The sequence below is a fragment of the Mesocricetus auratus genome, unplaced genomic scaffold, assembly GCF_017639785.1.
Source record: "Mesocricetus auratus isolate SY011 unplaced genomic scaffold, BCM_Maur_2.0 Super-Scaffold_100009, whole genome shotgun sequence".
Classification (NCBI taxonomy): Eukaryota; Metazoa; Chordata; class Mammalia; order Rodentia; family Cricetidae; genus Mesocricetus; species Mesocricetus auratus.
Window position 1 is genome coordinate 64,064,922 of NW_024429193.1, and position 10,892 is coordinate 64,075,813.

Consider the following 10,892-nt stretch of genomic DNA (forward strand, 5'->3'; position numbering starts at 1 on the left):
TTTTATCCATTTTGTAGAAGAATAAATTCATACCTAGTTTGGTTATAAAGGTCCCTAAACTGTAAGTCATCAACATGAGACACTAGATGCAACTTTTCATCATTCTAAAGTTGACTCAATTTTAGACTTTAAACTCAATTGTTTTAAGTTAAGGAATGCTTCTGTTGTTACTTCTGTCTTGTGAGGCAAGGAGAAGGTAGGGCATGGAACCATTTTCCAGGAGAAACGATATCTCCATGACTCCTCACCACCTTCACCACTGGGTCCTGCTGGGATGGAGGGGAAACTGATAGGGTGAAAATGGAAGAGGAAAACAATGATCTGCTTCTTCATAGCCTGGAAACTTCAGCACTAATGCGAGACACTCCCAGCTCTGTAGGTGACTGGATGGACAGCACACGGGGAGGGAATTGGCTGGTGGAATGCTACCTTGGGCAGATGCCAATGAGCTGTCTCATGGTCTGAGCCAGACCCACAACTCTTTATATAAACACAGCCCGCTGCCCAGATGCCTCAGCCTGAATGATTTTGAGCCTGCTGAGGAGGGTAAGTCTGGAAGTTTGGTCCTGGGATTGTGCTGGGGGTGATTTTCAGGGGTTTCTCAGACTCAGAAGAATGAGGCATAATTAAGGGAAAGCCTGGGGCAGAGGTACATCAGACTGAGGAGATAACCTGCCTAAGGAATATAAAACACGTAGAATTTATGGGGTGTAAAGTGTATTTATCTTTGACAATCCTGGTTTCTTCGCCAGGTAACATTTTCTTTTGTTAGGAGCTTGTTGACTTCGGAGAAGATACATTAGTTATTTATTTTGTGTGAGTAGAGACACATGAAGATAGATCACCCTCTCTACGGAACACAAACTTACACACTTGCCACAAATGGAAGATGTCTAGCTCTGTCTTCCAATAGAAACATTTTTGATATTTTGAGAGATTGTGAGAGGTTCTGTGTTATATCATTCTATTGCCAAATTAGCCCTGTACTGTGCTGGTGACTGAGATGCCCTAACACAGGCAGGTGGCTCTGGGAAGAACAGCTGAGTGGGAGATGCTGTGTTTTCTTGTTGCTAAGGGTAGTTTAGGAGTGTATGCCTGAATGTCTTAGGTTTTGCTGTTATGACCTTGCTATGTAGATCTGTAAGCATACCTGAATGTCCTTATGTAAAACCTTGAATGTGACAAATGATCTGGTAGTCTCTGGGGTACCTCAACTTCACTAACTATCCTGCATCTCAGAGGGTCTGAGGAGAAAATGTTTCTGAAGCCAGCAGACTGTCACCCTCCAGATCACTAATAACAGCAACCTGCCTGGGCAAGTGCCCATGTTGACCCCAAGGCTAGTATGTTTTGTATATGAAGTATAAATGGATTTTCCTACTTCTATGAGGATCTATATATTTAAGTGAACCCACTTTAAAAAGATTGGATGCAAGGCAGCAAATGTAAAACTCTGGGCCTGATAGGTCGAGAATCTGCCTGAATCCTTTACTTTTCAGTGGACGCTTTGAGGTAATGTGAACCTAGATGATGTCTGTGTTTTTGTTTTTTCCCCCGTGCTCATTTTTACATACATGTGTGGGATGTGTGATACAGGAAGCCTCAGTTTGGGCTATGCATTGTAAGCAAGCTGTCATCTGTTATTCCTGTAGGACTGTAAGTAGAGAATCTGCTTGTCAACAGTGCGCTCTCCTGGTGGACTTTGGCATGCCTACTTTTATATCTAGCTGTGCAGAATCCAGCCTTTTGGGCAAAACTCATACACATTGGTGACTAGCATGGGCTCCAACTAAATCAGTATCAGTAAGGATTCTTGGGTGAAGGTTGAGGGCATATGAAGACAAGTCAGAGAAGACGCCAGGATTCTGACTCTAGATCCAAGATCCTCCCTCCCAACTCTCAGTCTCTTGACCCTGATTTCTCTACCCTCAGGTCTTGCTCACCCACCTGCATCAGGACCATGTGTGACCAGCAACAGATTCCTTGTTGTGTGCCAGTACCTCAGTGCTGTGTCAAGGGTTCCTCTTTTGGTCCCTCACAGTTTTCCTATGCAAACAACCCAGTGCTGATCCAAGCTCCATGTGAGATGCCAGTTCTGGAATATGTAGCACCATGCCCAGTTCAAGTTTCCCAGACTCCATGCCAGTCCGGTGCCACTGAAGTGAAGAGCCAGGGTCAGAGCCCATCTAAGACCTCTAAGGTTAAATGTCAGGCTCCATGCCAATCCAAGGCCACCCAGGTGAAATGCCAGTCCAAGACCACGGAAGTAAAGTGCCAAGCTCCCTGCCAGACACAGGTTTCCTGTGTTCAATGCCAGGCTCCATGCCAGTCTCAGGTTTCCTATGTGCAAGTCCCACAACCTCAGACCTACTATGTGGAATGTGCTCCAGTGTATTATACAGAAACTAGTTATGTGGAATATCCGGTTCCGACCTACGTGCCTGCTCCAGCCCCTCGGCCTGTCCGTACCTATGTAGAATATTCCTCAGTGGGCCAGGGTCAGGGAAATTTCTCCACTCAGGGCCAGTATCAGGGCTCCTACAGTAGCTGCCCCTCTCAGTCACAGTCACGGGGTTCGTACAGCAACTGTGGTCCACAGTCTCAGTCCCAGGCTTCATACAGTCGCTGTGTACCCCAGTTCCAATCCGGGCCTTCCTATAGCAGCTGTGGACCCCAGCGCCAGTCACAGGCTTCCTATGGCGGCTGTGCCTCCCAATTCCAGTCTCGAGCATCCTACAGCAACTGCTCCTCCCAGCGTCGGTCTGGGGCTTCATTTAGCACCTGTGCACCCCAATGTCAGGCTCAGGGCTCCTATGGAAGCTTCACTACACAGCAGCGTCGGTCTCAGAGCACCAGCCGATGCCTCCCTCCTCGTCAGCTGCCTCCTCGTCAGCTGCAACCATCTTACCGAAGCTGCTCTCCACCAAGACGTTCTGAGCCATGTTATAGCAGCTGCCTGCCATCCCGATGCTCTTCAGGCTCCTACAACTATTGCACCCCACCCCGCCGCTCAGAGCCCATCTATGGCAGCTCCTATCCTCCTCGGGGCCGCCCTTCAGGCTGTTCTCAAAGATGTGGACCCAAGTGCAGGGTAGAGATTTCATCACCCTGCTGCCCCAGGCAGGTTCCCCCACAGAGGTGTCCTGTCCAGATTCCTCCCATCAGAGGAAGATCCCAGAGCTGTGGCCGGCAACCCTCTTGGGGTGTCTCCTGCCCGGATCTGAGGCCAAGTGCGGAGCCACAGCCATTCCCAAGGTCCTGCGGGCCACAGCGTCGTAACTGGTCCCCAGAACCATCATGGCAGCGGTGCCCAGTTCCTGCACCACGTCCATGTCCAGAGCCACAGCGTCGTGACCTGTCTCCAGAACCATCCTGGCAGAGGTGCCCAGTACCTGCACCACGTCCACGTCCAGAGCCATGCCCAAGTCCAGAACCTCGCCCATGTCCTCCTCTGCGGCGATTTTCAGAACCATGTCTGTATCCAGAACCGTGTTCAGCTCCTCAACCAGCACCGCGTCCAGCACCACGTCCAGTGCCACGCCCGCGTCCAGTTCACTGCGAGAACCCAGAACCACGCCCGCACCCACAGCCTTGTCCGTATCCAGAGCCCATGCCGCATCCTGCACGCTGCTCCAGCCCAGAGCCTTGTGGGGAGCCCATGCGCTGTCCTAGTCCTTGCTCAGGCCCTAATCCAGTTCCCTACCGCCAAGAACCAGGCTGTCATGAGTCTAACCCGTGCCGCCTGGATACTGAAGGTCCAAGCCCATATAGCTGTAACCAGGGGCAAGAAAGTAACGACAACTGTGGAGCTAATGATGTTTTTCCAGGGCCACAGGGTCCGGGTGGTTGTGGAGACCAAGGAAACACCCATGGTGGAGTGAAAGGTGGGGCTTATGCTGGAGCAAAGGGCGCTTACTTTTGAACAAAGCGCAGCTCAAATGCCCCTGCCTCAGGCTTTTTGGAATGTTTTCTCTTCTCATCCAGCTTACATCTCTCCACAGACATCGAGGAGCTTCCTGCTTCAAACTCCTTGCATGTCATCTCGGGTTCCATACCCGATGTCTCAGACGTCATTCCAGCCTTATGTCTCACTCCTCCTCTGCACTCAGCTTTAATTCTAACTAGACCAGCTTGGCCACCAGGGCACTCCTTGGGTGTTCCTCCTGACATTCTGCAGATGCTTTTCTTTGCAGAGGCTTCCTCGGCCTGAACCATTTCTCACCTGTTTCCCAGGATCCCAAACAGTACCTGTCTTTCAACACCTCTTCCTTGAAGCCTTTTGTTGTTGTTGCTGCTGCCTGTTCCCACCCATAGGAGCCTATTCTGGCTTCCTAGAGTTCGTTGCCTATAACTCCATCCATTTAGCGAGCGCTTTGCTGCACTCCTGAATTCTCTTTGCAGTTACTGCCTTTTCTGGCCAACTACACTGTGAACTTTCATCCTCGGGGAGTCAGTATATCCTTAAGTCTCTGTGCCTATCTTAGGTCAGGTAATAGCTGATCAAGGTTGTGGTTGGCAGCTTGAACCATGTTCTGTCCTGTTGGAGCAAGAGGAGGATGCGTAACAATAAAGACTGGATGTGTTCACAATTTGAGTCCTGAGTAATAATGTCTGCTCTTTATTTGATAACAGCTTGCTGAGATGGTGTCTTTTTAAATCATGGAAAAATACATACAAAATTAATCAACATAGCCATGTCAGAACATACAGTTCAGTGGGATTATTACCATTACCACCATTCATCTATCCTGTGGAGAAAAAAACCCTCAATACCTCATTCCCCACTTCCCTTTAGCCTTTACACACTACCATTCCATTTTTAAAATTTGACCCTATATGTGCCACAGGTAGACTTAAATGGGATTTGTGCTTTTTTTTAAAATTCACTTAGTATAATGTTCTCCAGAATCATCATGCCTTAGCATGCGACAGCTGCTAAGGCAGCATGATTGATATTGTGCTGCATTATTCAGCAACGAATGGCTAACCAATTGACTATTGTCAGTAATGGTCCAATCAACACCATTATAAAATACTTCTTTGAGAGCATGATTTCAATTCTTTTGACTAGGTACCAAGAAAGGGAGTCATCACACACTACTACATCACATACAGGTGGTGCCATGTTGCTTTCCACAGTGGTGACATCACTCACGGTTCCACCTTCAGCAGCAGCATCCACAGCCCCACTCCAGCACCATCATCCAAATTCCCACCCCCAGCAGCATCCCCAGCCCCACCCTCAGCAGCAGCATCCCCAGCCCCACCCTCAGCAGCAGCATCCCCAGCCCCACCCTCAGCAGCAGCATCCCCAGCCCCACCCTCAACAGCATCATCCAAAGTCCCACCCTCAGCAGCAGCATCACCAGCCCCACCCTCAACAGCATCATCCAAAGTCCCACCCCCAGTAGCATCATTCTCAGTCCCACCCTCAGCAGCAGCATTCATAGGCTCACTCCAGCAGCATCACTCACAGTCCCACCCCAGCAGCATCATTCAAGTCCCACCCTCAACAGCATCATCCAAAGTCCCACCCCCAGCAGCATCATTCAAGTCCCACCCCAGCAGCATCATTCACAATCCCACTCCAGTGTCCAGGTTCTAATTTCTCCACATTCTTGTCAACTTTTGTTAGAATTTGTGCTTTCCTTAAATACCAGCCATCCCAATGTGGTGTGGTATGGATTTCATTATACTGTGTTATTTTGATCTTGAGTTTATTGTACTTATTGCTTGAACAGTTCCTTAATCTAGCTGAAATGGCTTAGCTTATTGGTTTTCTGTCTTGCCTTCATGTCCTTGTCCCCTAATGAATGAGAGGGCAGGGAGGATGACTCCAAAGCTAGGAGTAAATGGGTTCAGGTCTGCATTAGGCAGTTGCCTGGCTATAGAACTAGGGATATAGTCAGAGTCATGATACCTCTGGCTCCAGGGGTACAGGAAGGAGGCACATGGAGGCTCTCTGGAGATATTCATTCTTTTGAATTAAATTATTTTCATTTATTTATCTATTATTTTGTTATATAAAGGCAAAAACTGAGCCAGATTTGGAACTGATCAATTGTTTTCAAATCCTATTATGCATGGTAGCTTAAGACTGTGCACTCTGGGAGGATGGAACCAAAGGCACAGAAGATACGGAAGTCTACTTCTCCAAGTCCCTGCAGATGAGGCGAATGATGCCGTCATGTGGACCTGGAGGATAAGCATATTGGGGAACAGGCTTTTCCTCAGTGTGAGATGGTACCTGAAGGACACAGGGGATGAGAAGATTCTCTGAGGAGGATGACAGCAGGGGCAAGCTCTGACATTGCCCTTGGAATGTCTGGTCCAATGCCCTGTCTTCACAGGGCACATCCCAAATAACCTTAAAATTACAAGGCCAGAGCTGAGAGCCAAGAGTCAAATGTTGGCTCTAAACATGCTGTTCCCTTTCCTCAGGGACCTAGGTCTGCAATGTCAGTTTTGGAGGTCTAGAGGCTATGCATCAAAACCCTGTGTGGATTAAAGGAAAATTGGGGCCTTTATATGTGGCCCCCTCCTTAATGCACTGTGGACAAACATCCATTGATTACCCACTAGAAAGACACTGGTAAAAGCTACATAAATCTTGTTTGCTATCACTAAACAACTTAGCACATGGTTCTTGGTGATACCTAGAGCAGAAATGTCAACATTGTGGTGAGGACTTTTCCTACAGAAACAAACAATCATCTACACATCCAGGATATAGCGCCAATGGCAGGTCAGAGACATATTCCATCTAAGTCTAGCTTGGTGAACCAGTGAGCTTAATTAAGGTTGTTTGTAGGAGCACGAGTGAGGTATTATATATGGAAGCTGGACAACTTATGAATGCCTGAGTAGTTGAAGAAAATGTCTTGCCCAGCATTCATTAACCAGCTCTGACTCTTTAGGAAGGAGTCAGGCCTCCTTTCTCTGTGACAGACATTAATATGTCCAAGCTCTTGTGAATCTCATGTAGGTAACTGTGGCTCCTGAAAGTTCAAGAGGGCAATGGCCATGTCATTCCTGGAGGACAGCAATGGCCGAGTCATTCCTGGAGGATAACATTCACAATACCTCTCCTTCCTCCTGTTCTCACATAACTTCAACCCCTCTTCAGTAATATTCCCTGAGGCTTGGGGGGTGATTTAGATGTCCCTTTTGTAAGTGAGTGTTCAATAGTCTCATTTTCTCAGTATTCTGAGTCTTTATAGTAGTAACTGGTGCCTACTGCATATAGCTTACTTGACCAAGGATGACAAAAGCAATATCTATGAATGGAAACATAAATGCTTAGAAACAAATTGACAGACACATCACATCATTTAGCAGAACAGCAACAGTTGTTTCCCTACTAGGGTCTATGACCTTCACATCCATCAGCTTTTGACTGGTGTAGAGAGAAGCCTTTTTCTTTGCCAGCAGCTTGGTTTTTCCACACCAGTTGCCTGGGCTCTGCCGCATTGTAGTCCCCAAATAACATACAAGACACTGTATTAATTATGAAGCAGTTGGCCTTGCTTGTTTCTTACTGGCTATCTCTGACTTAAGTATTTACCCCACAACTGCCAATGTAAGAATTTCTATTACCCCTATGGCAGTTACATCTTGACTCCCTGTGTTTCTCCTACCCAGAATCCTCTTCGACTCCTAGTCCCACATATCTTGCTTCCTTATTGGCCAACAGTGCTTTATTCAACAACCAATAAGAAACAGATTTCAGAATGCCATCTCCCATCAGACTGGACTCTTGAGTATTGGATGTGAATTCCCTTCTGTGTATTGAGCCCTAAGGCCAGTAAGAAAGTAGTTAGTTATAGCCATAAAAGTCATGCTTGTACAAGTAGATGTATCTTTTCTGGCATGTTGGTAGTGCAGCATGCAGAATCTCTAGCTGGGTAGGACTGTTGATGATTTTCTTCCATCAACTTCTGACAATATGAAAGCTAGCCAGCAAGTGGGGAAGCTTCCCTCTCAACCTCAGCTTCATTTCTCTATGTCCTTTAACAGAATCTGCAATGTTTTTAGTCATAAGGTCTTATTGTCTAGTTCCAGTGGGCAACCAAAAGCAAAATTAGTAGCCTGTATTTTGGAGAATCCTGGGAGCCTCCCTAGTTAATGATTTTAGGAAGATAGACCACTCCTGATGCTGGGGGTTTCATCTAATCACTTTGTGGCTTCAGGGGAGCATTTTTGGGTCACTGCCTCTCCATTAGCCATACCTACTTGCTGAGAGGTCCTTGGTCTGGACATGATTTTCAACTGCAGTACATTTCCTTGAAGGCTAGAAATGTGCACATACTTCTTGGGGTGGTGGTGGTGGAGAATGGCCTTATTCCTGGGACAAGCTTCGTCTTTTTCACCTGCACTGTTGTGTCAGAACTCACAAAATTTGATTTTGAATGGCCCAAGCAGGACCTTTCCTGTTTCATAAAGACCATTTCTCATTATGGGATTCATCAAAGGCACAGAAGCCCCACATCTGATCCCCGCTGAATCAACCACCTTTTAACCCTTCTAGGAACACAGTCCTACTTGGCCCAGTGAATTAGGCTTCCGACTCTGCCTCACTCATGCTCAACTCTCTCAGTGACACTTGTTCTTCCTCTGTTGACCCCTAGTACCTGATATCCATAAATACCTCGGCTGGAAATAACCAAGTATCCCTCATGTTGTCTCAGATTATGAAGCCTTTGTTTTACTCAATTTCCACACTTCAGCCCTCAGACTGATCCCATTTCCTCTCATATCCTACCACCTTATGTGTTGTGCTGCGAGAGTCTCCCATTTCCTGCTTCTTTTCCAGTTTAAGCACTCCAGGGGTGGGGTATTCTCTGATTACCAATTTCCTGTACAGTCCCATACTACATGCTGTATTATGGTTGTATTTTTACTTCTGCTATATCAAAAGTCAGATATGAGGGGCACAATTTGTCACTTCTATATTCTCTCTCCCTCCTCACTATCATATTTTCTCCATGGACTAAAATTTTCTAGAAGAGATTTGTGATGACCAATCTTGGTTTTCAAGTTGACTGCATCTGGTTTCAAGTTGCATGTGTTTTGCCCATAACAACTCCTGCATCTGGAATCAACTAAAATCCAGGCAGCTGGACATTCCTGTGAGGGATTTTCTTGACAGGATCACTTGAGGTGGAATGGCCCATCCTAATTCTGGGATCTACCTTATTGTGGAAACCCACACAAGGAGACATAGAATAAGGAAGTTTTCACTTTTTGCCTGCTTGTCCTCACTCTCCCTGGAAAATTCACCCATCCTGTTGCATTTCTTTACTGGTGCTAGAACCTATTCCTTTGGGATTCTAATGGTAAGTGAATACCAGCTGAAACATTCATCCTGTTGCCTGAACAGCTACCGGATAGATTCCTATCTTTTCACAGGAAGGGGGCAACCATTGTTGGACTAGCCAGGCCACAACCTGTAAGCCACTGTAATGAATCGTATAAAAATTGAATGCTTATATTCATTCTATCACTTCTGTTCCTGTAGAGAACCCTGACTAATGCATGGTTATTTAGCACAAAACTAATTTGTATTTTCCCTTATGTCCCCCAACTCCACCATAACAAACAGTAAGCCAGCCCTGTCTTTTTCTCCTCTCTCTTTTTTACCTTTCATGCCAATTATAATGCTAACATGGAGGTTGATGTCTATCTGTTTTTTCTCATTGTTATTCCTCTTTTATCCAGGAAAGCTCTTTCTGGTGCAGCTCAGCTTATGAAACTGATATCACATGCTGCCTAAGTAAGATCCTGCCCTACGTATACAACTTTCATGAACTGTAATATATCTGAGTCCATCAGCTGCTTTGAAGACACCATGATGCTCATATGTTGGGGCTACATTCATGAAGGAAGCATGTTATTCAATGCCACACAACTGAATACAGCCACCCTTCAGATGAGGTGGCATTAGTTGCATGTGTTTTGCCCATAACAACTCCTAGTATGACAAGAGGTCATTCCCTTCTATACCCCATGAGGAAGGATGACCATATTGAGATAGTTTACACAGATGCACACCATCAGACAATTTAGCTTCAGCAAAGAGAGATACTCTAAGCGCTTCTCCAAAACACTTCTCTGGTTCTGTCACATTCCATGCTGAACACAAAGTGTTATGTGAACTTTACCTGGAAACACAAACAAACATTCATTCATTCCAGACAGGACAACAAAACAGATTAAAGATGATTTTGACATACATATAACTTGGTTAGCCAATGAGTTCATTATGATTAGCATGGGTAAGGGGCTACTTACAGAAATATGAGCAACTTATGAATGGCTACTAAAGAAAATGCTTCTTTCCTAACAATAGTGAATCAATCACAATCCTCAGAGAGAGTAACTTTGACTGCTTATATCCTTGGCTGATCTCCAGCCAAGCCATTTTTATTCATGAGTTGTGTGTAACCACAGCTTCTGAGAGTTCAAGAGGATACCAGCTGTATCATGGCTGGAACCTGGCATTCCACAAGTGTCAACTAGGCCTTTGTTATAAATGCAAACATGCTGTTTTCCGATGGAAAACTAATGAGACCTATTAAGAACTCTGTTGACAGAACAGCAGAAACCTGAGGACTGTGCACCACAGAACCCTGCCCAATGGGATTCAGTCTGCTCAGAGACTTCCAGCTTCCAAGTCCCATTCTCCTCCCATGGGACAGGCGAGGTAAGCGTGTGACTGTCTCCAGCCTGCCTTCGGTGCCCTGAGCAGACCACCAGAGACCTGGGGACTGCGCAAGGTGGATCCTATCCCGATGGGATTCAGCCCACCCAGAGACTGCCAACACCATAGTCCCTTTCTCCACTCATGGGACTAGATAGACCTGGGCCTGTTTATAGCCGGCCTTCTGGGTGAT

The 10,892-nt window shown here is 46.3% G+C and overlaps 1 protein-coding gene across 1 annotated transcript; it reads left to right on the forward strand.

Moving 5' to 3' along the window:
* The first annotated feature begins 506 nt into the window (after positions 1 to 506).
* LOC101835703 (keratinocyte proline rich protein) lies at positions 507 to 4,589 on the forward strand. The gene is made up of 2 exons (XM_005080259.2): positions 507 to 546; positions 1,933 to 4,589. The coding sequence occupies exon 2, from the start codon at positions 1,961 to 1,963 to the stop codon at positions 3,920 to 3,922; it is 1,962 nt and encodes a 653-aa protein (XP_005080316.1). The 5' UTR covers positions 507 to 546; positions 1,933 to 1,960; the 3' UTR covers positions 3,923 to 4,589.
* Positions 4,590 to 10,892: the final 6,303 nt, after the last annotated feature.

What these genes read in the sequence shown, in the direction of transcription:
- LOC101835703 (XM_005080259.2), top strand. Translation starts at nt 1,961, where the DNA reads ATGTGTGACCAGCAACAGATTCCTTGTTGTGTGCCAGTACCTCAGTGC.